Raw genomic sequence first — 27389 nt, forward strand, 5'->3', positions numbered from 1 at the left:
ATCCATGAAGGCATTAAGGATTTGCAACTCAGAGGACTCTAAATGTCTTGGAAAAGAAGGCGGATATTCTCCAAACAATGCCATTCTTCAAAATAGCATTGTGACAGTCAGTATAGGCACCATACACTAGTTCTGACAGACAGCTGCTTTGATTTACAGCTGATACGGTTCACTGCCAATTCCAGGTCATTCAGTTCCCATGTGGAACACCTCCTCCTTCTTCTCTTCCAAGTTTTGAGTAATTCAGATACTATCCAGATGGTCTATTTTGCGCAGTATTTCAATAGGTCTTCCAAAATTAAATCCCTAAGTTTTATAATATGAATCAGAATGCTACTCTCACTAATCTCTTTGAAACCCTCACCTATCCTGGTACTCCGAAGACAACGGGATCTGCCCTTAAATGCATCAACAATGGCAGTCATTTTGAGAGAAAAATAAAGTCTTTGGAAATCAAGATGCAGAACTTTAAAAGTGCCAAGGGCAATGGATGCATGAAAAACGTGGACTGCATCTGATAGGAATGTTAGTGATGGAAAAGTGTAATTACCAGGTGAAAATAAAACTGGGTGATGAACAGGAATAGATGGATTGCAAAGTAGAAGAGGATTATGTTTTGATGCATTTAACATTCTGGCTTTATCATGGGGTTTACTTTCTCAGCCTGCAGCCTTTATTCTGAAAGGGCTGTAGCCAGCTGGTCATAATGACTAAAAGCAGCAGTTGCATCTCCAGTGGAAAGATTGGTGGTAGTGTTTTAGCTTACTTCCCGCTTTGTGCACTTATCGTTTACATTCAGATAGGCATATGATTTAATATGCTGATGGTCATGGCGTAGGTATTAGTGATACCATGATTAAAAACAATATTCCAAATCTGTAAACCATCTGCTGTGCTGAGATAAGCAGTAGAAAAACAAACAATATACAGAAGAGCTGTCTTTGTGGTGGTCAGAAAATAAATGGGTCTCAAGTTTTGCCTAAGACAGCTGTTAGGACTGAACAAGGGTCTATGTTGTTTCTTGTCAGTTGCGTTTCAGGAGCTAATTGAATTAATGCCAGAGGAATATTTTTTTCCTGCATCGTCAAAGTCAAGTCCGTAACAAGCAGCAAGAACTGAGTTATATTTTATGTGCCAGGCAGAATTCGTAATGAATGACTCATACTTACAAATATTTTAAAATCAGTTTTAAGCAATAAAGGAAATAAAACTGATACAACATAACTACCAAATTAAATAACAGTTGGTTTGCTTCAGATGTTGTTTATAGCAGCCTTCAGAACCATTATAGGTTCAGTTCTACAAGCATATCCATTATTAACCACTATTTCCAGGGACTGATAACTCAGCCATAACAATTCACTCTTGTTTATATAACTCGCAAGATCAGTTTGGCTATGGTTTTACTTACAGATTTGCAAAGGAAAAAGGATTACAAGTATTATTTGTGCATATAAAGGATAAAAACGGTTCAGATTGATATTATTAATGTGCGTTCAAAGTATGCACAAACGTCTTTAAATATTAGAAATCTGAAATAATCTTGAATTCCTTACTTTTGTGCATTTAAAGCTAAAGATCCTTGAAATCTCCCATTGTGCTTAGGATCTCCAAATATCTTTACATGCTGCATCAGTTAAGGTCTTACCTCTAAAAATCTTTACTCCAGAGAGTATTGCTAATACTGTTAACGTTGTTAAAATCTAATTTTTGTGGTTTAAATTGGAACATTCCAACAGGGACTGCTCTTTTTAAGTAAGAGCCAACATTACTTCATGTGGGCAGTTATAGAATCTCCATTTGTGTGGAGTCTCATAGATTGCATTTAAACTCATTTCTTTTGTGGTATGCCTTATACCTTTCTGTGTAGGTGAATTCAATGATATTTTGCTGTGCATTTTATATTTCCGTTAAAATTGTGGCGCCTCATCTAGAATGGATGTTTTGTCCTGCTTCATTTATAGCCCTGGAGTGCATAGCATACAGGATTATCTTTTTCTTTAAAATTCTGTCAACAGTATGTTAGAAGTTGATTCTTCCTCCCACTTAGCTACTGTTGAATATCATTTACCTTTTCCTGCTACTCTTACAGTTTCAGTTGGTACATTCCAGGATAAATTACCCTCCTCAGTATTCTGTGATATTGACATTGAAATCTTGATTCAGAACAGCAAATTAGTATTAAAAAATTACCAGTGACAGGTTTAAAAGAATTCTAGATTCCTGATTAATGTAAAAATCTAAGGCAAAATTTTTGCATTGATTAAATACCCATCAATTGTTGCTTATTTCCCCAGTGACAATGCTGAGGAATGACTATTCTTTTGCCAGTTACTATTCCTCCTAATATAACACATGATCTGATTCTACACTAAGCAGGAGAAAATTCAAAGGATATAGACTTTACTCTTGGTGAATACAGGCTGTTAAAGGAAATGGTCCTTTAGGTCATTTTGAATAGCAGACTAAGGAGTGACTTTTCTCAATCTAGCTTGAATTGCACAGTGCCCTGAAAAGAATCAAACCAGAAGTTTTTTGTCAAGAGGGTGCAGATAGAGATAAATTTAAAGGAGTCCCTTATGGAGTGAAAGAAATTACATATAAATGTAAAAGTTTTAATCCCTGATTTTTGCCATCCCATATCTCCTGTTTTTTATTTATAGAACATTGTAAAATAGCTGATTTTATTTTAAATATTTCTGTGGCTGATACTCAAATTGTAGTTTCAAAATTAACTTCAGATTCTTTAAATTCTAATTCTTTTCCCTCTAAATGTATACTCTGGTTATGTCACTGTTGTCTTTGGAGAGAGCATAGTCTTTCCTCTTACAAGTTATGTTTATGTTACTTGTGTTATGTTTCACACAGGCTGAAGTGATCTGGCCACATAGGCCCACTTGTACTCAAATATTTTGGTTCGCTAGGTTCCAATTGAAGGTTACAGATAAAAGGCCCGATTCTCCTCTCATGCACGTGTATAAACTACATTGATTTCATTGTAGTTACATCAGTGTTAAACTAGTGTGAATGAAAGATGAATCGAGCCCGGTGCTGTTCTGAGTATGTTGCGTAGTCATTTAATTTGAGTTTACATGTAAAACAGTTAGATATGAGCTCACAATAGGCATTAGAAACATTTCTAAAGTTAACTCTGGCGTGCTCAAAACACTTGTTTTGCAAGCCTCCTAATTCTGAGCTTCCACAGGGTTTTAAATGAACTAATTCTTCACCAATCTTTCCTCCTTATGTCAGTTGTTCACGAAGCGTGATTGGTCTGCTTCATAAGAAGGGCTGTGTGCATGCAAAAACTGTTGGTTAAAATGCAGAAAAATCACCTAAAAGACATGGGTCCATGGTTCTTATTCAAGGCTGGAAACCAGCGAGGTTGAAATGTCGCCTTTTCCTTTTTGTGCTGTCAAGACGCAAGCTTGATCGTGTGGTCTGAAGAATGTTTCAGTTTGTACAAAGTTTAAAGAGAGACAAATCTATATATATTGTAACTTAATGTATAGTGTTCTTTGGTGAAATGTAAACTTTTTTTTTTTTTTTTTTTTAAAGAAACAGCCTGTATTGTGTGATGATTGTCTTGGTTGTATTTTTTCCTACAGGTTGAGGTGCTGTTTGTGTTAATGCTGCTTATTTAAAATAATTGCTTTTGATACAGATATATTAATATTGACTCATGAAACTGTCCATAAATGCCGAAACTTTGAAAATGCTAAGCCTTATATATAAAAAAAACAAAAAAAACCTAGAGTTAACTGGCCATTCTCAACATGACAAAAGTTTTCGTTGTTTAAAAGGAAAATTTCCATGGACACTTTTTCCCAAACAAAAAATCTATAGAATTGTGTGTTTCCTAGCCAGAAACCCACACGTGCTTATACTGTATGTTTCCTCACTGCAATATGCAAAGGTTGAAAATGCCTAAATCCAAGTAAGTATCCACTTATTATTTTACAGCAACACAGGTGTACATACTGATATGTGCAGATGAAGTTCCTGCCCCATTGGGCTTGAAGTCTCAAGTTAGCTTTAAGACATACTAGCCTAGTTTGCCGCCGCCTCTGGAAAAACCCATAGGTGGGACAGACGTGTGTGTGTGTGTGTGTGTGTGTGTGAATCTCCACAAAAATTTAGATTTTTCCCCTTCCTCACGGTTCCTTCAGGGAACACAGTTTGCAACCAAACAGGCCAGCGAGGCCAACCCTGAGTTTCTGGGGTCAACAAGAGGCCAAAGTCATCTGTGCATAAGACCTTTGCCTCTTCAGTCTGCTCCTGGTGGTTCACCTTGTTCCTGGCAGTGTGGCTTCATTGGAGCTGTGCTTACCAAGCTGACTCTCAGGGTAGGTTTGGGCTGCTTGAGGAGGGGTCAGGAAAGTGCAACCTGTGGGAGATGGTAGGAGACACCACATGGAAGAGCATGAACGCTATTCGGGGAGGGTGGGTTTCCCTGCAGAGGGGTATAGGTGTAGGGCGGTGTTCATGAGGAGAAAGGTGTTTGAGGGCTGGGGTCCGTGCAAAGGAACGAGCTGGGCTGGGGGTGTTCTATCTGGTGGTGGAGGAGCCTCCATAGGGAGGAAGGTGCTGGGACTGAGTTTCCCTCAGTAGGGTATTGATGTGGGCTGCATTGGGGTGTTTCCATGGGGTTCCTCAGTTCTGTAGCTGGATTCTGAACCTGTCACAAAGGCCTGACGTGGCTGCGGAATCTGTGGCTGTAGCAGGCAACGGCTGCTCTGGGGAGCTGCAACCATGTACAAGATAAGAGACACTTCACTTCCTACAGACCTGCAGCTCTATTCCTGGTTCGGTCAGTACCAGGGATAGGTAAACTCCCGTCCCTAGGCTGATAGGCACCCCCATCCTGTAGTAGGGGAAAGAAAATCCCTGCTCAAAGCCTCTGACCCAGAAGAGAGGCTTCTCCCCTCAGCTTTACCAGGAAGCCATGCCTTGTTTCCTAGGCCTAATATCTCCTACTAGCCTATAGCTCCCTTTAAAAGCTCCCCACTCCTACAGCCTCAGCTCTCCCTATCCCAAATGCACATAATCTCCACCCAAGCCCTGCAGGTCTCTGTTCCTTCAGCCTGTCCCCTTGCCAGTGCCAAGCCCACCAATCACAGGCCCACCTACCCCAGTTCCCAGTCTGCTGCTGTTGGAATCTCCTGTCCACTGCGAGGGGTTGGTGGGTGCCCCTCTTGCCAGATCCTGGTAGGGTTGCCTCTGTGTGTGTCAATTTTTCTGTTCATTTTCTTTCCTGGTGTTTTCTCTCTCTCTCTCTCTCTCTCTCGTTTTTTCTTCCTTCCTTTATGGTTGGTGGTTTTTTTGCTCAACTTGTGGTTTTTTCCCCCGTCTCAAGGATTCCCACTCCCCAACAAGGACCAGCACAGGCACATGGGGAATGGCAGGCAGCTAATTTACATGGAGCTACTTGGTTTTACTCACAGCAACAAAACATCTTTTGTAGTTTGGGAGGAGGTAGGGGGGCAGCAGTGTGGATCTGCGTCTGATTCAAGCAGCTCTCTTCACTGTCTCTGCTTCTTCCACCCCATGCTGAGAATAGATTAAACTGATGTTCCTCTCAGTGGTCTGGATTGAGAAAGTGCCCTGTCCCCTTATCTTTCATACCCTGCCAGCTCTTCATTACGCTTTGGGTGATAGCTGCCTGCCTACTTCCCCATCTACTGATAAACTATGGCGCACTCCTGCCCCTACACCCATCCAACAAGCAATCTGTTCAGGAGACCAGGCAGTCTGTCCGTTTCTCTATCATGTAGTGATGGAACCTGGCTGTAACTGGGGGTGCTGCTGCGACTGCACTGTCCTTTATAGGCTCTTTGCTCAGGAAACTTCATTTGCCCAGTCTAGACAAAGCTTTCTGAGCCCAGAATAAACTGCAACAAATATCCCATCAGAAATAATTATCTTCTTACAGCAGCACACGTTGAGATCTGATTAGTGAGCGTTAAAGGCACTGTTTAAAACAAGCTGCTTTATTATTTATTTGTAGGTGGTGAGCTGGATACGATTAACCAGCAAAGAAGAATGAAGGTATGATCTTTTCCCCTGCAGAAACCTCAATGTCTGTCGGCTTTTTTTCTGGCAATATAAACTGTTACTTCTGCTACTTTGAGTAAAATAGCTGACTTAGCCTCCAGCACCTTTCTCAGGCAGTATATTCACTTTAAATAAATCAATGGAGATGTGTTTTCCAAGGGCCCCTGACAGGGATGAACACAAACAGTAATGCTAACTATCCAGAAAGATTAGCAGACGTTTAACATTTAGGACTACATCCTCATTTGCAGCAATGCAAAGGGGACTGAAAGCTGCCTTAAGGCAACAGCTGAGGGGTTCCCCCTGTGGCGGGAACTCTCAGCAAGCATAGGAGCTGGCAGAGTTAGGAATACACTGGATCAGATCAGTGGTCCAGCTAATTTGGCATACTACCACCAACAGTGGTCTGTACCAGATGCTTCAGAGGAAAGTGCAAGAATCCTCTAATAGGCAGTTATGGGATAACCTGCCCCCCAGGGAAGGTTTCTTCCTAACCCCCCAATAGCAAAAAGGAAGTTTAAGCCGTGAAGCAGGGGGGATGATATCCCTCCCAAGTTGAGAGTTTTGGTTTTATTTAAAGAGAAGCTGCTGATCCAATACCTCCCCCATCCCGAGCCCTCACTATCTTTGCATCTAGGAACCATTGCTGTTTCTAGTTAGTTTTTAATATAAAAGTTTACACTAAATGTTTGGGTTTATGGGAGAGGTTGCCTAGCTTTCCAATCCAATTACGTTTAGTGCAGTGAAGAGACACAGATAATAGATTTATTTGTTGTGAAGGCCAAGACTATAACTGGGTTCAAAAAAGAACTAGATAAGTTCATGGAGGATAGGTCCATCAATGGCTATTAGCCAGGATGGGCAGGGATGGTGTCCCTAGCCTCTGTTTGCCAGAAGGAATGGGCGACAGGGGATGAATCACTTGATGATTACCTGTTTCCCTCTGAAGCACATGGCATTGGCCACTGTCAAAGACAGGATACTGGGCTAGATGGACCTTTGGTCTGACCCGGTATGGTCGTTCTAATGTTCTTATTTGTGTTTTGGGAAGCCGGTAGTCAAGGTCTATTTTTTTTAATGGGTTGGCATTCATGAAACTGTTTACAATTCAGATTACTTAGCCATGTTTGTCATATTTCAAATGTGTCTTCCATACAGTGTCTTCAGTGTTCTGCTTACAAGGTGATTGTGAACCATTCAGCATGTGTTAGGCTAATGGGGTTTCTCTAGTTTCTCGGAATGACTCTTTTGTTACCATTAAGGAGACATTTTGTTCCCAATGAGGTTAGGTGATTGACTGCTAGTCTAAAAAAGGCAGAACACTCTGCACCACTGTCCAAATAGCTGCTTATTTTCCCGCTTCCGTTTGGTATAATAGTGGTAATGTTAATAGAATGCACTTTTGCTCTCCCCAAAAGTCTGTAACCACATCAAAATCAATGTCTGCTTTCCTTTGGCATCCATTCTCCAGCCTTATTGACAGCTAACAGAGCACAAACTTCCATTCTGTAATTGTTAAACAGCACATTAGTCTAAGCTAGTTAAATTTCTCCCTTTCCCCAAGCCCTTTTCTAATGAAGAACGACAAGGCTTGCAGGAGGAAGAAATTCTTAGTTGCATTGTGATCACTTAACTTTGAGGTACCAGATATGAAGGCAATGGAGAGTAAAAACATACGTATAGTGGATCTTCAGATCTAATCTTTAGTCATTTTTCCAAAGGTACCTATGCGGTGTGTGTCTTTTACACTGTGGCAGCAGTTGTACAGCTTTTCATGCCAATAAAGTATAATTGAACTGGATTTGTAGCTGTGTACACTTAGGGCGGCGTATAGAGTACTTACACTGCCTGTCCCCCTAGCACCGGTATGAATAACAATGTAAAGGTGGGGCACCGCTTAGCCAAGTAGAATAACAACAAACCTGAACCTTAGGGTATATAACCTACATGGTGCTCTACCTGCTCAAGCTCTGCCTCCCCCATCTTTGCTGCTATTTTTAGCAGTGTAGTGTCCCGCTGCCTCCCTGCTTCTGGAGCCTTTCCCTGCCACAGGGAAAGGCTTGGGCAGGGAGGAGGCAGCAGTGAAAGGCTGTATACTGCTGTGTGTTGCTATATGTACCATACACGCCACCAGCAGTGCAGACAAGGTCTTAGTTAAATTAAATGGTAATGGTTATTATTTGTATTTCAGTAGCTCTGGTGGCTCTAACTGAGATCAGGGCCCCATGGGACTAGGTGCTGGGGGGACACATAATGAGAGACCAAAAAGTTTACAATCTAAACGGGTAAGACAGACAAAGAGTGGGGAGGGGAAACAGAGCCACAGAGAAGTGAAGTGACTTGCCTAAGGTTACAAAACGGGGCAGTGACAGAGCCCAGGTCTACTAATGCCCAGTCTATCACCTAGACCATGGTGCCTCCCATTATAAATACAAATGCTTATACTTTAATTTGGACTTAATGATTTCCTGTGCTTGTTCTTTTAAGACTTTCTACAGACTTGCTTTGGATATCGTGATCATGAACAGGGTGTGCAGGATATTCCGGAAGGGACTGATGGGGTTCAGGGGATTTCAGTTCATTGATATGACTGCCCAGGAATCCCTGACCTTTGGTATGGAAGAAGTAAGGGATTTTACAACATAGAATAAAATCATCCTCTTCCTTTTTTATAATGATTTCTCTCTCTGTTCTGTTCAAATGTGGCAGTTATCCAGGCTGCTGTGAGCATTTACATCAAAGCCTGACCAATTGCCATCACAGAAAAGGCTCAGTTCTAGGAACCAGTGGCATCCTCCTGATTCTGCATTGCCCACTATGTATATTTTAATTTAAATATATTGTTTTTCTCAGTAAATCTGATGGGCTTTTATTTTAAATCCTTTCCGGTGTGTGTTTTTTTTTATCGAAGAGGTGAACTAAAGTTAAAATATGTTTGTACAATAGTTTTTCAGAAGCTTGCCTTGTCACTGAAATGTTTGTGTATTTCACTAACTCTGTGATATTTCTAATGTAATCAATGCCTCTCCCTTTTCATCACCCCTCTTTTATTCAGGACAAGAAATATACCAAACTGTCCTTCGACCACAATGAGTTCAAGATCAGAAAGGTCTGAATGCACTTTCTCTTGTTTTTTACAGCAAGGTCTCCTTTCATCTACAGTGCAAGACACTGAAATATGTTAAGGGTCCCCATGTGAGAGGAGCAGGAATTTGTGAGTTCCAGCAAACACAATTGGGAACTCACTCCTGTCATGCAAGGACACGTCAACTGTCCATCTATTAAACCTTGTTTGTCATTTGACATGTCCTTCTGAATACTTCCAAAGAAACCATTTCACAACATTTACAGATATATAGAATTTAAGAGTGCGACATAAACACAAGCAATTTAATCAAAAACATTTTTCAGAAAATATTGTGCCTGCACAGACTTTGTTTAGCCAAGGGCAGTATGGGCAGGAATAGCTCAACCACTGTAAATTGTAAGTTGTTTTCCTTGTCTGTGCTTGGGCTTTGCATTGGACCATATAAATTGGTTTCTGGACACTGATGGCTGAGTTTCAAGTGAAATGGAAAACAGACAATTTGGGATTAGTTCTATTACATCTCTGGAAGATGACACGGTTCAGTCTTCTGGAGCGCAGATTCTTTTTGTCTTTTTTTTTTTTTTTTTTTCATTTGAGACTCCTTAATTTAATGAGTGTGTGATGTTTTGCCAGGATCACTTTCCTCTCAGGGCAATCCAGATAACCAAGAAGAAACCAGAATGGAGAACTGAGAAGGAAATAAAGCTGTTACGAAGCTGGTTGCAGTTTGTGGAAAGCTACCAAAAATATAGCCTAAATCTGCAGCTGCTTCTGGCTAAAGTGATTCGCTTTGAACGGTAAACGTTCTTGTGGGGAGGTGTAATATTTCTTTAAAGCTGTTTTTAGAATTGTACATATTTCAAGCTTCCAAATGATACCTTTTAGCCAAAAATTAGAACAATTACATGGATAACTCTTCATTTATCTTCAGTCTATGGTGTGTCTATTGAATGTACATTAGCCTGAATGATGACTTTGTGTTTTTGCTGTCTTTATCTAATTTACTCTGTGTAGTCGGTGACATACTGATCTGTCTCTCACACTCTAGAGATTTTTCAACACTGATCAAAGAATTTGGACATTCAGTTCTCAAAAATATTAGTAGGAATAGGGCATCCAAATCCCCTAGGGAACTTTGAGATTTCAACCAAAAATGTCATGTTAGAAACTTTTCAGGTTTAAATTTTATCTGTCTCCCACTTCTTGCTCTTTGGTCCTTCTTGCCTTTCTCTTAGAGGGTTGCATTCACATGTATGGTATTAAAGGGGGTACATTAATGCTGCAAAAACAAAAGCAGTTAATGGTGTTCCCACGTAGAACTCCCTCTCCCGCCTGAATTTATTCCTGCCAGGAGTAGGAGACTGTGATCTCCACAAAGCATGGGGTGTCAAGGTCAGGGCGTGCACACTAAAATGTGTTAACTATGTACCATGACCTTCATGTTGGAAATCATTCCCCATGGCTCTGGAGCCAAATGTGAACTCCATGTGGGACGCTACCTTTGAGTGTGTGAGCCCTGCTTGCCTGCCTCTCTTCCTGTGCACACCTACCTCTGAATATGGCCCTTGGTGTGTATTGTGGTGGAGGCTCCCCTCTCTGCTAGGTTTTTCCAGACTTTGAGGAGGCAGGAATTCACCAAGGAATCACTCCAACACACAGATCTATCCCAATGCCTTTAGTAGCATGTAGAAAGCCCCAGTGTCATTGCAAAAAGCTGTTAGTCCATGGGAGTATGTCATAGGTCCAAGAGGCCTAAAAGGAGCTCTGTCTCAGTCACAAAGATTCTCAATGACCCCTTCATCCTCAGTCCTAGATTAAGGCACCCTCTTCCCATTGGGCAGTGGCTGATTCTTATATGTGGTGCAGGCTCATAGGGATCACACACTCAGGCTGCTCCTTGGGCCTGAGCTTCAGCTCCCTTTGGGCTTCCTGGATTCCTGCAGTGCAGCATGTGCCCTCTCCTGCAGCTCACGCAGTCCCTTCTTGGGTGGCATCCCCCCACTCCTCCAGTTGGAGGAGAGTTGACAGCAGGAATAAGGGGCCAGTTCTCGGGCCAGTCAGGGCTCTATGGGGTTAGAGAAAGCCATCATCTTCTTCCTGACCACCCCCCTAGCTAGATAGGGCTTTGGAGCCAGGGCCTGCTTTCACCACACAAGTGCTGATCAGTGAAGTGGGGCTCCACATGTTTTATTCCCAGATGATGATGTTGAGTGTTTACAGTGTTTTGATGGCCTTACAGATGTCATGGAATTTAAGGCCAGAAGGGATCATTATGATCATCTACTCTGTCCTCCAACATAACACAGCCCATCAAATTTGCCCCAGTGACTCCTGCATCTCACTGCAGTGCCTTTAGAAAATATCAGTCTAATGTTTTTCACCTCTAGTTTCATTTGCTATTTCTCCCTCTTTTGGCCAGCACTCTTTTCTCCCATCTGGAAGAACAGAGAAGTTTCCTCTATATAATGAATTCTTCCATAGACTACTCAGGGTTTCATTGTTAAGTGATGAGTTCCCTCACAGTGTGCCCCCTAGTTACATACATTATGGTGGTTTTATTTCATTGCTTGATTGCATGATAAAAGATTTAATTATATATGTTTCCATGAGGGCTGTGGCAGTGGAAGGGGTTGGGCTCCACTTCTCTCATAATTCTAGAAATCCCTTCACTTTTCCCACTTCAATATCCGCTCCTCTACAGGGCTTGACATCTCAGCCACCAGCCTTCTCACCAATGGAGGTCTGGATTGGACTATTTTTGCAGCTCCTTCATTGATGGTAATTACTGTAGAGTATGCTGAGGCACTCCTTCCTAGAAGATGGGCACAACCCTTCTGCAAGGCTGGCCCTGAGAAGTGATTGACAGGGAACAGGAACTGAACTCAAGTTGCAGAGGAAAATATCAAGAACGTTCTTTGACCAGTTCAAGCACATATGTTCCTGACTTCTTATATCTCTCATATAAATAAAACAGATGTCAGCAGATATCTGCCAGATAAAATCACTCTGAGTTAGAAAATAGAGTGCTCTGAAGTTTCCTACAGTTCTGGAGGTTCCAGCTCATTACAGAGAGAGACCCTAGCTGCCAAGTGGATCCAAACTCCCTAAAAGATTAGTGATGGTGGGGAGGAAGTCTGACCAGGAGAAGTCCCAGTGCAGGCCTGTTTTTCTGCTAGGTGGAAATAGAATCGGTGTTCCTGTGTTCTAGGTTTGGACGCAGGAGAGTCATCATAAAGAAGGGGCACAGTGGCAACAGTTTCTACTTCGTCTACTTTGGTACTGTTGCCATTACTGAAGATGAGGATGGGAGCAGTGCCTTTACAGACCCAGATCCAACTTTGCTTCGGAAAGGTGCTGGATTTGGAGTGAGTGGTGTTTATAGTAAAACTCCTGTTAGTCTTAGCGTGGGAGGGGAGCTGTATGCTTACTAAACAGTAAAATAAATAATCAAGAGTTTTGGAAGGCAGATAAACCCTCATGCTTCAGCACTTATGCTAAGCTAACTATTGGGGGCTAGGAAGAAACTTTCCCTGGGAGCAGGCTATCCCATAACCACCTTCTACAGGGTTTCCTCTGAAGGATCTGGTATTGGTCACTGTTGGTGACAGGGTGCTAGGTTAGATGACTATATAATGTCTCCCAACAAGGTCAATGTTTGGCATATAAAGTTGGAGAATGAACTCCCAGCCATAACTCAGTTTTTCCTTTTTCTCTGTATATAGGAAGTTGCTCTTTTAAAAGACAGGCGGAGAATTGCTACAGTTGTCTGTATGGAGGAAACAGAACTATTGGTAGTGGATAAAGAGGACTTTTTTGCTAATAAACTAGATGAGGAGCTTCAGAAAGAATTTCAGTATCGTTTCAGCTTCTTCAAGTAATTTCTTCCACTGAGATCACTCACTCCTGCCTCTGCCACTTAATTTTTACTTGCTGAATTGTTTGGCTATTCAAGTACAGTATGAGCAATTCTAATTCTACCAACAAGTGCCCAAACAGTGTAGTAACCTCTGTTGTGTGCAAGATTTTCCTGCCTTCACTGAAGATGTTACTGGAAATGAAGTAGCAGTCATTCTAGAGCAGAGGTGGGCAAACTACGGCCCGTGGGCCACATCCGGCCTGCGGGACTCTCCTGCCCGGCCCCTGAGGTCCTGGCCCGGGAGGCTCGCCCCCGGCCCCTCCCCTGCTGTTTCCCCTCCCCCGCAGCCTCAGCTCACTGCGCCACCGGCACAATGCTCTGGGCGGCGGGGCTGCAAGCTCCTGCCGGGCAGTGCAGTTGCAGAGATGCAGCCTGACCCTGTGCTCTGTGCTGCGCGGTGGCATGGTTGGCTCAGGAAGGAGGGGGGGGTTGGATGGGGCGGCGGGGGGGGCAGTCATGGGCAGAGGTTCCAGGGGTGGTCAGGGAGAAGGGGTGGTTGGATGGGGCAGAGGTCCCGGGGGGGCAGTCAGGAATGAGAGGAGGGGTTGGATGGGGCAGTGGGGGGGCAGTCAGGGGTGGGGGGGTCCGGCAGCGGTCAGGGGACAGGGAGCAGGGGGGGTGGATGGGGCAGGGGTCCCGGGGCAGGCGTCATGGGACAGGGAACGGGGGGTGGGGGGTTGGATGGGGCAGGAGTTCCGGGGGGCCATCAGGGGCGAGAAGCAGGGGGGGTCGGATAGAGGGTGGGGGCTGGGCCACGCCTGGCTGTTTGGGGAGGCACAGCCTCCCCTAACCAGCCCTCCATACAATTTCGGAAACCCGATGTGGCCCTCAGGCCAAAAAATTTGCCCGCCCCTGTTCTAGAGGGACGTGGGTTAATGGATGCTTTTTCTTCATGACTGTTACAGTTCTACAGCTTGATCTCATGTAGTACACCTCTACCTCAATATAACGCTGTCCTCGGAAGCCAAACATTTTTACCGCGTTATAGGTGAAACCACATTATATCGAACGTGCTTTGATCCACCGGAGTGCGCAGCCCCGCCCCTCCGGAGCACTGCTTTACTGCGTTATATCCGAATTCGTGTTATATCGGGTTGCGTTATATCGGGGTAGAGGTGTACAGAGTCTTATATACAGTTTTACTGAAGGAATATTGTGATGTGTACAGTTTTCATTATACCTTGAAAGAAATGGGAGGGAGAAAACCATTTTTGCATTGTAATGAATGCATAGAGCACTAAAGTCTGCTGAAGTTCATGAACATAAGGATGTTTGTGCTTTTATTCCATTAAAAAAACATAATCCTGCTTTTTATATCCACTCTATAAATAATCTAAGGCAAGTTACTGGGGCTCCCTGGATGCGCAGGGGTCTGCCTGCATGGTGTAACTTGCAGAATCAGGACCTAATCCAGAAAAGGCACCTTCCTCCCATTAGTTTGAACTCTAAAAAGATCACATTTTCCTCAGTGAAATAAGTTTTTCCTTGAGTCCTCTAGTTGGAATTAAGTGGTCATATGAAAAGATGTCTGTATTATTTCCTTTTCAGAGGTCTAGATCTCTTTGCAACGTGGCCTGATTACTCAGTAGAGAAAATTGCTAATTACTGCAAAGCAGAGAAATTTCACTATGGACAAGTGGTAGTCCGGGACATCACGGAGTCAGCCAGCATAATATTCATTACTCAGGTATGATCCATCCATCCCAATACTGTTCATCTTGGGCCAGCAGACTAAAACAGTGACCAGAGGCCATTACAGGTGAAAGTGGGGAATGAAGCACTTGTCCAGATACATCCCTTTGGTGATTTTTTTTTCCTGCTAATGGTGTCATGTCTTTATGTAGGGCCAGATTCTGACATCTTTGCTCACACTGTGTGGTACCTTACTCCACCAGAAATCCCACTGATTTTGTGCAGAGTACGTTACTACTCAACGTGAATAAGGCTCTCAGAATCTGACCTGTCAACCACAAACTCTTCACAGACGGAAGTAGGGTATGTCTACAGTGCAATTAAAATCCCACCGCTAGCCCGTGCCAGTTGAGTTGGCTTCACAGGGCTTGGGCTAAGGATCTGTTTAATTGCGGTGTAGATGTTTGGGCTCAGGCTAGATGCCCAGGCTCTAAGACCCTGCAAGGTGCGAGGGTCCTTGAGCTCAGGCTGCATCCCAAACATCTACACTGCAATTAAACAGCCCCTTAGCTCAAGCCCGTGCCAGCTGGCATGGGCCAGCTGCGGGTGTCTATTTGCAGTATAAATATACCCTAAGACCCCTCTAAGTTTTGTAAAGCACCTAGTTCATTTTCAGTGCTAAATAAATATTTATTAATGGTAGTTATCAAAACATGCTGGGGGAAAGAAAACTCTTTTGCTGTGAATGCCTTACCTGTCCCTGTTCTTGTTCCTTCACTTTGGAATGGATTCATTTCTGTTGCCTCGATGGGAGCACTTGTTTGCACTAGTATATACTTCTGGGGGCGTTCTGCACCAAAAATTAAAAAATCTGCCTCGCACAATTAAAAATTCTGTGCACAATATTTTAAAATTCTGCATATTTTATTTGTCAAAACAACACAATATAATCACGCCAGTTTCAATTATTTGGGTAATTTATTTCAAAATACCTGTCAGCAAGTATGTCTGTAACAATACAGACACACACAAAAATTCAGGAAATGTTTTTTGACAAATAGATTCCTTACTAGGCATATTAATGCAGAATTTTGAGTAATAATTCATTTAAACTACAACGCAGAACCGTATTTCCTGCACCCCTCAGAAGCAGTGCAAAGGCTGGGGGGAGTCAGGGTAATGGAGGAGCTGAGGGAGTTGGAATTAATTGCTGGTAAGAAGCCAGGGAGTGAACCTGGAGGGTTATTGGGTGTGTGTGGGAGAAGTATGGAACAGGGTTTGTTTGTTTTGGGGGGAAGGGCAGTGGGGGGGATTGTTAGAGTGTTGTGGTGTTTTCCCCCATGCAGACCCTGGCTGACCCCTAGCCTCTCCCATTCAGTCAGGCACAGCTGTCTATGTCCCCATGTGTCCCTGCATCCTCCCCCCCTCATCCCCATGTGTCCCTGCACCTTCACTCAGCCACCTCCTGTCCTCATGTGGCCCTGCACTCCCACTCAGCCCACCCCTTCCCCGTTCCCATATCCCTGCACCCGCACTCAGCCATGCCCAATCGGCCCAGCAACCCCACTCCCATTCAGCCCCCACACCAGTTTGTCCCCCCTACTAGCCCTTCTGAACCCTAGTCTATGTGACACACCCCCCCCAGCAGTCCCATGTGCCTGGCTCTATCTGTCCCTCCCCCATAAACCACATATATCTGTGACTAGCTGAGCTGTCTGCCTTCTCTTCTTGTGCCACAGCATCCCCTGGTGGGCGAAAGATGTAATTGCAGCACCTCTCCAGCAGAATGTATTCTTTGGAGAGAAGAAAAATCTGCAGGGGATGTGAATTCTGCACATGTACAGTGGTGCAGAATTTCCCCAGGAGTAAATATAGATGTCATTACCTTGGTAACAGAAAATTGGCTGCAACAGAAATGCCTGAGATAGGTAGGCAGACAAAAACAAATTTAATTTAAAGGGATGGCACCATAGTTTCTTAAGGGAACAGGTACTAAAATTACTTACAGTCATGCAAAAAGTACCCTGCAAATTTTCAGGTGTAATACTGCAATGATCATCCATATTTCCTGATGGGTTACACTGGCTTTTACACAGATAGTACTACATATGAAACTATATATATAGTAACAGGTTTATGGAATTTTAATGAAATTGAAATAATTTCTGCCAAGTTGCCCATGGAAAGTGAGTTTAAAATCCACAGAGATACTGAGTTGCATTGTCATTCATTTATTATAACCCTTATTTTTTCCTATTTACCTCTTCTTCCTTTTTGTCACTTTTTGATCCTCATTTATTGAATCATGTCTGAATGTACATTATAAGATTGTTGGGGCAGGGATTGTTTTTTTAATTGTTCCTGAGTGGTATCTAGCACACTTTTGGACTCTCTGAAATATTTAATAACAATGGCACACTAGCTTGATAACACCAACTTAATGATGCCAATAACATTATGCAGAACAAAATGATACAGCGGTGGATGTTTTGCTCAAATCCAGAATAAAAGACAATAATTGGTGTATTTTTAGCATTTATATGCACTAACCATTTTGAGATGATGTGGTTTGAATGATTGTTTTATTTTCAGTGTAAATATATTGTCACTTGGCAACAAAAAATTATACAAAAATAATTTGGAAGGACATTCCAGGCCCCAAAGGCCCAATTGCCCTAATTCAATGAATTACTGTTGAACAGCTGTATTATAAAGGTCTTATTTAAAGCCCATTGAAGTAGATGGAAAGATTCCCAGTTATAAGACACTTCTGACAGCAAGTGTTCTCTGCTTACACAAGTAGTCCTGCTGTCCTCAGTGGAACTGCTCGTTTGATTTAGAGGTTGTAGGATTGTTCCTAATTTGCTTAGAGCAGATTTGTTTGCTATATCCAAGATAATTTACAGTATGGACAGTACAATAATCTTTGTAGGAAAAAGACACCTCTCCAGAGATGGGATTATTGAGTACTTCTGAGAAGCATTGTTGTCTGATGGACTGAGGCGTTATCTACACTTGGGGGTTCAACATGCGGCAATTGATGCATCGGCGGTCGATTTAGTGGGTCTATTGAAGACCTGCTAAATCGATTGCAGATCACTCTCATGTCGATTCCTGTACTCCACCTGAACGAGAAGTGCAAGGGGAGTCGACAGGAGAACATCTCCAGTCAACATCGCATAGTGTGGACCCCACAGTAAGTAGATCTAAGTATGTGGACTTCAGGTACGTTATTCACGTAGCTGAAGTTGCATAACATAGATCAGTCTTCCCTCCGTAGTGTAGACAAGGCCTCAGTGTGGGCTGGAAACTAAAGTTCTTATCCTGGCACTGTCAGTGAATTAATAGGTAACTTTTCCAAGGCCTCATAGCTTTTCTGTGTCTCAGTTTCTCCATTTGTAAAATGAAAATAATGCTTACTTCTCTATCTACCTCAGGGTATTGTATGGATTATATAATCAATGCTTGCATAGCACTTTGAAGACCTAAAGTTCCACAAGTGTTAAGTGTTATTACTGAATGGTAGTCCATGGCTAATATAATAATACCTAACTCTTAGTACTTTTCACCCATAGATCTACAAGTGCTTTAGAAGGTAGATATCATCTGCATTTTACAAGTGGGGAAATTAAGGCACTAGGAAATGGCTTGCCCAAAGCCACATGGCAAGTCAGAGGCAGTGCTGCAGTATTAACTTTATTCTCCTCATCTGTTTTATTAGGGGAAATGTGAAGTTTTACGTCTGGTTGATCTCACCACTTGCCCATCCTATCACAAGTGGATCAGTCAGCAAATGGATTTTCCCAAACCCAGTCCTTATTACTCTATGGAGACTGGTATGTTACAGTGATTTCCAGACATATATAATTTGGAAAACTTCAGCGTTACCAGCCTATAGCTTTGTAGTTAATGACTCATAACTTGGTGTTATTCTTTATCTGTATTTTTTGTTATAACTTCATAGATTTTAAAGACAGAAGGGACCATCATTCTAGTCTGACTTCCTGTATAACACAGGCCAAGTTAGAACTTAGCAGTGGGAGATAGAGAAGGGGGAGTCACAGATGCTGACAAAACAGAACCTAGCCCTAATCCTATGCTTTTCAGGGTTACAGACATAGGTGCTGGAGGACCCATGGAAAAAAATAGTGGGTGCTCAGCAGCCCCACAGATCAGTTTCTCTCTCTCCCTCTCAGTTCTCACGCCTGCTGGCGGCCCCACTGATCTGCTCCTCCCACTCCCTTCCAGCACCTCCCGCCCACCGCAATCAGCTGCTCAGCAGCATGCAAGCGGCACTGGGGGGGGCAGGGGAGAGCAAGGGTGGGGCGTGTTTTGGGGAGTGGGCAGAACGGGGTGTGAAGAGGCAGGGTGGGGGTGGAGCGGGGGCGGGAAGAGGTGGGACGGGGATGGAGTGGGGGTGGCAAGGGGTGGGGATGGGGCATTGGTGGAAGGAGTGGAGTGGGGGTGGGGCCTGGGGCAGGGTGGGGGTTGAGCACTCCCGGGGAAATGAGGAAGCCAGCGCCTGTGGTTACACATACCTCCAAGGCACACGATACAATTGGTTAAAGCCTTGTTTTCTCAACTCCCATTCTTGAAAATCTTATTTCTATTAGGAAAGAGATTTTTTTTAAATCATACCGGTGCCTTTGCTGGGAAGTTGACAATTCACCCTGGTTTCGTTGGCCTCTAGTCCTGGAGCTCCATTGGTGAGCAGGATCTTATCACCATTTCATAATTAAATGGCATGCAAGGTCTCAATCCTGCAAAGGGAGCTGTTCAAGCAGACGGTTGTGCCCACATCATGTCCTAATAACTTCAGCAGAACTCCGTGCAGGTATAAGGACCCATGCTGGTGGAGCTCACAGAATTAAATAATTTAGCTTTGACTAGTTATAAAGGAGTTTTCATTTCCTTTCTTTGCAGGCATCACAGGCAGAAAAAGATTCAATAATTTTATGTGGAAGTCCTTTCCTGTGCAGGATCTGAGTAATCTGAAATCGATATATGTCCCACCTGTTAATCATCAGAAGGATGAAATTTTTGAAAAGCAATACCTGGCTTTAAATAGGAAATATAAAAATGCACACACAAAGCTGGAGAAACAGGACAGATGTGACAGTAGAAGGTAGGATGAGTTACGGGTCCCCCCATAGATTACTGATCTGGAGCAATAACAGTAGAAGTCCCAGGCTTGCTTTCTACACCAGGACTTTAAATAAATAAATTAAGTTATACTTCCCAAAGTATTTCTGAGACCCACTTCTCATCTCACTAATGGTTAGTGCTGGCCAAAGGTTCTTGAATGAAAAGTTTTTTTGGGGAAAAAGGCCTTTTTCGAAAACGATTTTTTTTGTGTGTGAAAAATTTGTCAGTTGATTTTTTTCTTGTTTTTTGCATTTTTTGTGCTTTTTAAACTTTGGAAATGTTAATCTAAAACATTATCAAAATTATTGCAATTTTTTTATTTACTGCAACAAAAATATCAATGTTTATGATAAAAATATTCTGGAGAATTTGAGAAATTAAAAAAAGAAAGATGGTTAAATTCTGAACGCTTCAAAATGAGAACTTCAGAATTTATCACAAACATAGATTTTAATTTTTCGATAAGTTCTGCTTATGGTGGTGCAAATAGGAGCAATTCCACTGAAGCGAATGAAATTACTTTGATGTAAAATGAGATGAAAATCAGGCCCAATGTTGCAAGCACAGAACAGCTTTTACAAAGAAATAAATGTCACCTCCTTATTATATAATGACTACAGTGTGTTTCATTGTAAGAAGACTGGTACAAAAAACTTAGAGTTTGAGACATATTCATATATAGAGTTTGAGACATATATATATATATATATATATATATATATATATATATATATATATATATATATATATATGAATGGGCTATGCAGAGCAAAGGGAAACAGGAATAGTAGTTGTGGTGATAATGACAGAAAAGGGGGAATGGGTTTCAAATAACTAGTTCCTTTTCATAGATGTTGAATGTGGTGGTGAGACATCCAGGACACCCTAACCCTGATAAGTTTATGGAGGGGATGGTATGATGGGATAGCCTAATTTTGGCAATTAATTGATCTTTGACTATTAGCAGTAAATATGCCCAATGGCCTGTGATGGGATGTTAGATAGGGTGGGATCTGAGTTACTACAGAAAATTCTTTCCTGGGTGTCTGGCTGGTGAGTCTTGCCCACATGCTCAGGGTTTAGCTGATCGCCATATTTGGGGTCGGGAAGGAATTTTCCTCCAGGGCAGATTGGTAGAGGCCCTGGGGTTTTTCGCCTTCCTCTGCAGTGTGGGGCATGGGTCACTTGCTGGAAGATTCTCTGCACCTTGAAGTCTTTAAACCATGATTTGAGGACTTCAATGGCTCAGACATAGGTTAGGGGTTTGTTGTGGGAGTGGGTGGGTGAGATTCTGCGCCCTGCATTGTGCAGGAGGTCAGACTAGACGATCATATTGGTTCCTTCTGGCCTTAAAGTCTATGAGTCTATAGACAGGTGGAGATCACTGACGGTGCTGAAGGGAGAAAGTTGGGGATAGAGAGATAGATTAGGGTGTCGTCAGCATAGAGGTAGCAGTTAAAGCTATGTGAGTGAATGAGGTCACCCATGGAGAGAGTCTAGAACAGTGGTGGGCAACCTGCGGCCCGTCAGGGTAATCCGCTGGCGAGCCGCCAGACAGTTTGTTTACATTTGCACGGCTGCCCGCAGCTCCCAGTGGACAGAGGAGAGGCTAATGCATTTGAATGCATTAAATGACAAAGTTGTTTAAATTCTATTCCTGTTGGTCTGTTAAATGTGAAAAACAATTACCTTGCTTGAGGTGGTGTCACAGTAAATACCTGTAAAAGATGGTTCAAAATAAATTAACATTTTTGTAGATATGATGACTTCAGTGATGATGAGAAAGAAGTCGTTCAGAAAGAAATATCAGGGTTGTTCCGGAAGAAGCTAACTGTTCTCACACCACATGGAGAAATACCCACTGCTGTTGCCACAGCAATTTACACTAGGGTCAATGAAGTGCATAAAGGGGAACTCCTGGTGAGTACATCCAGAAGGGAAAGTTGCTATTATAAGTTTGTGTCTTATCTAGCAGCAAAAATTCTTCTGACCTCACAGTCACACAAACCCTGAAAGGCTACACATTCCTGTTCCTCCAAATATTATGAAGTAGAGAACTTGTGCAAATCAGCTCTTCATGTCCCACAGTCCATATATTTAGTAATCAGTCCTGCAGTAGAGGACTTCTTTGTGGACGAGATGGCATGGAATGCTTTGAGAAATTCTATCCCTGCTGAAGGGAACAGATTGCCCCAAAGAATCATATGTACTTTCCAAGTCTTTGGATCACAGAAAACCCTCAACATTTCCAAGGCTGGCTGTCGTAGAAGCTGTTTCCTGTTAACTTAAGGCCATGGGGTTATTACCTTACATAAGAGCTGACATATGATCAGTGTTGTGATATTACTTCATACTTCTAGTGCAGAGTGAGGGATGACATCCTGAAGGCCAAATTTAGGCTGCTAGGGAAGAGACTGAAATCCAGGACCTCTATGGTGGCATTCTCAGAAATGCTCCCAGTTCCACGCGCAGGGCCAGGTAGGCAGGCAGAGCTTCAGAGTCTCAATGCATGGATGAGACGATGGTGTAGAGAGGAGGGGTTTAGATTCATTAGGAATTGGGGAAACTTTTAGGATAGGGGGAGCCTATACAGGAAGGATGGGCTCCACCTAAACCAAAGTGGAACCAGACTGCTGGCACTTAACATTAAAAAGGTTGCAGAGCAGTTTTTAAACTAGGAGATGGGGGAAAGCCGACTGCTGCAGAGGACCATGTGGATCGGACAGAGACTTCTCTTAGAGGAGAGTCTATTGATAGAGATTCTCTAGGTTCTAGTCAGGAGGAGAGGATGGAAGAGGATAATGAAAGGGCCACATCAGACGAGAAACATTCACATAAAGAATCGGACACATCAGAAAAGGGCAGACAAATAAACAGTGACAAGTTTTTAAAGTGCTTGTACACAAATTCTAGAAGTCTAAATAATAAGATAGGTGAACTAGAGTGCCTCGTGATAAAGGAGGATATTGATATAATAGGTATCACAGAAACCTGGTGGACTGAGGACAATCAATGGGACACAATCATTCCGGGGTACAAAATAAATCGGAAGGACAGAACAGGTCGTGCAGGGGGAGGAGTGGCACTATATTCAAAGAAAATGTAGAATCAAATGAAGTAAAAATCTTAAGTGAATCCACATGTTCCATAGAATCTCTATGGATAGTAATTTCATGCTCTAATAAGAATATAACATTAGGGATCTATTATCGACCACCTGACCAGGACAGTGTTAGTGATGATGAAATGCTAAGGGAAATTAGAGAAGCTATCAAAATTAAGAACTCAATAATAGTGGGGGATTTCAATTATTGACTGGGAACATGTCACCTCAGGACGAAATGCAGAAACAAAATTCCTCGATACTTTAAATGACTGCTTCTTGGAGCAGCTGGTACAGGAACCCACAAGGGGAGAGGCAACTCTAGATTTAGTCCTGAGTAGAGCGCAGGAGCTGGTCCAAGAGGTAACTATAACAGGACCGCTTGGAAATAGTGACCATAATATAATAACATTTAACCTCCCTGTGGTGGGAAGAACATCTCAACAGCCCAGCATTGTGGCATTTAATTTCAAAAAGGGGAACTATGCAAAAATGAAGGGGTTAGTTAAACAGAAATTAAAAGGTACAGTGACTAAAGTGAAATCCCTGCAAGCTGCATGGGTGCTTTTTAAAGACACCATAATAGAGGCCCAACTTAAATGTATACCCCAAATTAAGAAAAACAGTAAAAGAACTAAAAAAGAGCCACCGTGGCTTAACAACCATGTAAAAGAAGCAGTGAGAGATAAAAAAACTTCCTTTAAAAAGTGGAAGTCAAATCCTAGTGAGGTAAATAGAAAGGAGCATAAACACTGCCAAATTAAGTGTAAAAATGTAATAAGAAAAGCCAAAGAGGAGTTTGAAGAACGGCTAGCCAAAAACTCAAAAGGTAATAACAAAATGTTTTTAAGTACATCAGAAGCAGGAAGCCTGCTAAACAACCAGTGGGGCCCCTCGATGAATGAGATACAAAAGGAGCACTTAAAGACGATAAAGTCATTGCGGAGAAACTAAATGAATTCTTTGCTTCAGTCTTCACGGCTGAGGCTGTTAGGGAGATTCCCAAACCTGAGCCGGCTTTTGTAGGTGACAAATCTGAGGAACTGTCACAGATTGAAGTGTCACTAGAGGAGGTTTTGGAATTAATTGATAAACTTAACATTAACAAGTCACCGGGACCAGATGGCATTCACCCAAGAGTTCTGAAAGAACTCAAATGTGAAATTGCGGAACTATTAACTAGGGTTTGTAACCTGTCCTTTAAATCGGCTTCTGTACCCAACGACTGGAAGATAGCTAATGTAACGCCAATATTTAAAAAGGGCTCTAGAGGTGATCCCGGCAATTACAGACAGGTAAGTCTAACGTCGGTACCGGGCAAATTAGTCGAAACAATAGTAAAGAATAAAAGTGTCAGACACATAGAAGAACATAAATTGTTGGGCAAAAGTCAACATGGTTTCTGTAAAGGGAAATCGTGTCTTACTATTCTATTAGAGTTCTTTGAAGGGGTCAACAAACATGTGGACAAGGGGGATCCAGTGGACATAGTGTACTTGGATTTCCAGAAAGCCTTTGACAAGGTCCCTCACCAAAGGCTCTTATGTAAATTAAGTTGTCAGGGGATAAAAGGGAAGGTGGGTTCTTTCATGGATTGAGAACTGGTTAAAAGACAGGGAACAAAGGGTAGGAATTAATGGTAAATTCTCAGAATGGAGAGTGGTAACTAGTGGTGTTCCCCAAGGGTCAGTCCTAGGACCAATCCTATTCAACTTATTCATAAATGATCTGGAGAAAGGGGTAAAAAGTGAGGTGGCAAAGTTTGCAGATGATACTAAACTGCTCAAGATAGTTAAGACCAAAGCAGACTGTGAAGAACTTCAAAAAGATCTCATAAAACTAAGTGATTGGGCAACAAAATGGCAAATGAAATTTAATGTGGATAAATGTAAAGTAATGCACATTGGAAAAAATAACCCATACAATAACAATATGATGGGGGCTAATTTAGCTACAACAAATCAGGAAAAAAAATCTTGGAGTCAGCATGGATAATTCTCTGAAGATGTCCACGCAGTGTGCAGAGGCGGTCAAAAAAGCAAACAGGATGTTAGGAATCATTAAAAAGGGGATAGAGAATAAGACAGAGAATATATTATTGCCCTTATATAAATTGATGGTACACCCACATCTTGAATACTGCGTACAGATGTGGTCTCCTCACCTCAAAAAAGATATACTGGCACTAGAAAAGGTTCAGAGAAGGGCAACTAAAATGATTAGGGGTTTGGAACGGGTCCCATATGAGGAGAGATTAAAGAGGCTAGGACTTTTCAGCTTGGAAAAGAGGAGACTAAGGGGGGATATGATAGAGGTATATAAAATCATGAGTGATGTGGAGAAAGTAGACAAGGAAAAGTTATTTACTTATTCCCATAATACAAGAACTAGGGGTCACCAAATGAAATTAATAGGCAGCAGATTTAAAACAAATAAAAGGAAGTTATTCTTCACACAGCGCACAGTCAACTTGTGGAACTCCTTACCTGAGGAGGTTGTGAAGGCTAGGACTATAACAGCGTTTAAAAGAGAACTGGATAAATTCATGGAGGTTAAGTCCATTAATGGCTATTAGCCAGGATGGGTAAGGAATGGTGTCCCTAGACTCTGTTTGTCAGAGGGTAGAGATGGATGGCAGGAGAGAGATCACTTGATCATTACCTGTTAGGTTCACTCCCTCTGGGGCACCTGGCATTGGCCACTGTCAGTAGACAGGATACTGGGCTAGATGGACCTTTGGTCTGACCCAGTACGGCCGTTCTTATGTTCTTATGATGCCAGATGACCTCATGGAGGACAGTTTCTGCATAACCACAAACTCTGGGCTGTTGTGTTCCACTTATTAAGGTAGCCAGGGAGGAGACATACCTGGACTGCTTGCCTTGGTTATCCCCTAGGAATTCTCTGCTGATGGAGATCCTATGGAGTCCAAGCAGAAACTTACATCTGCTTCCCCTCTGACAAAAACCATGAGGGAGAGCAGCCAGTGATAACACCAATTGCTCTTCCTCAAGATGAATTTCCTCTGGTGTCCAGGTTGGTGCAGGGATGTGGTAATTGAGACCTTCCCGGCCTTGCTTGGGTGACTCTTCTAAACAATGTTTATACAGTAGCAAAATCTCCTTCAAAATCTAGAAAAAAATCACTATTTAGCCGTAAAGAATTTCCAAAATGACAAATTCTCAAACTACCTCCTAAATGATATATATATTTTTTAAAGTTTACTGTCAAATTCTTCACGACTCAACATAAACAACATATTCAGATGTGTGTGTGTGTGTACCGGTACACCAATCCAGAGTACATGGTGATGTGCAGATAGTTCTTTATTGTTTTGTTTACCCCTCAGGGGATAAGCCAGCATCTTCTACCTGAAGATAAGCAAGATGATCGGAGCATGGTTTTGGTCAGTCAGGGAGCTGAGGTCATTCGGCTGAAAAAGGAGAAGTTTGAGGAATTAGCAGATCATACAACAATAATGAAATTACACAAATTACAGCCGAAGTATCCCAGGTAAGTGAAATTAATGCGTCTGGAGAGAGACATGTACCCATGAACTAGTGCTCAACAAAATAAAAAAGCTTGTTGGCTATTATTTACCCAAACTCATTCTCACTTAATTAGAATTCAAGGGTGAAATTTTGGCTCTGATTAAATCAGTGGGAGTTTTACCATTGACTGAAATGGAGCCAGGCTTCCACCAAGTGTCTTTGATCCTTTTCAGTGACGATGAGCTGTGTCAAAGCTTTCTGGAACAGAACGACTGGAAAATATTCAAGAAAGATCTGATGAATCTTTTCCTGGAGAGAAAACTCACAATGATGGCAAGTTCTCAGCATGTGAAGCCCAAGAAAGATATTTATAGTTCCTGGAGTGTGAATCAAGCAGGTATTCTAGACCTGACCACTACCCACCATCATCTTCCAACAGGCACTCAAGGACTACAGCACAGATACGTCCCTGTCCACATAGGACAGAGAGAGGATTCTGAGGGCCTGCCAAATATTGAGCTAAGGTTGATTCATGGCATTGCTGTACCACGGCCTAGTTTGAAAGGATTATTCTAGTGAGTTTGAGGAAATCAGCATAGAGGCAGTTTGAGAAGCCCAAAAGTGAAACCGCAAATTTTTTATTTGAATGTTACAAAAATACTTGAATTTTAAATAGAAGTAGTTTTCCTCCAATTTCTATGCAACAAGTAAATGTTCCTGCCTGGATTTCTGCTGTGAACTCTGAAGTAAACTTATTTTTCACTGTGGTAATCTGATTTCTATTAGCTTTGAGAAGGAAACCTGTTTTCACCATTTTGTTTTTCTCCGCAAGATGGATATTTTTGTAGAAGGTTAAGATTTTCTGTTATTTATATTTGATCCTAAGATACCTTCACATTCTAAACAACATATTTAATACAAATAGAAACTGAACAAAGATTTTAACACGTCTCTGAGTTC

At 42.3% G+C, this 27389-nt stretch overlaps 1 protein-coding gene across 1 annotated transcript; it reads left to right on the top strand.

Moving 5' to 3' along the window:
- The first annotated feature begins 4752 nt into the window (after window positions 1-4752).
- CNBD2 (cyclic nucleotide binding domain containing 2) lies at window positions 4753-27005 on the top strand. The gene is made up of 12 exons (XM_065412989.1): window positions 4753-4810; window positions 6008-6048; window positions 8542-8679; window positions 9776-9939; window positions 12351-12507; window positions 12865-13016; window positions 14607-14745; window positions 18412-18526; window positions 19614-19815; window positions 21593-21755; window positions 26288-26451; window positions 26663-27005. The coding sequence occupies exons 1-12, from the start codon at window positions 4753-4755 to the stop codon at window positions 27003-27005; spliced, it is 1836 nt and encodes a 611-aa protein (XP_065269061.1).
- Window positions 27006-27389: the final 384 nt, after the last annotated feature.

The sequence above is a fragment of the Emys orbicularis genome, chromosome 11 (genome assembly GCF_028017835.1).
Source record: "Emys orbicularis isolate rEmyOrb1 chromosome 11, rEmyOrb1.hap1, whole genome shotgun sequence".
Taxonomy (NCBI): Eukaryota; Metazoa; Chordata; order Testudines; family Emydidae; genus Emys; species Emys orbicularis.

Bases quoted from the DNA above. Each gene is read 5' to 3' on its own strand.
- CNBD2 (XM_065412989.1), top strand. From the start codon at position 4,753: ATGTACAAGATAAGAGACACTTCACTTCCTACAGACCTGCAGCTCTAT. The intron at 6,049-8,541 runs GTATGATCTTTT...TGTTCTTTTAAG, and splicing joins ACCAGCAAAGAAGAATGAAG to ACTTTCTACAGACTTGCTTT. The intron at 19,816-21,592 runs GTAGGATGAGTT...ACATTTTTGTAG, and splicing joins GACAGATGTGACAGTAGAAG to ATATGATGACTTCAGTGATG.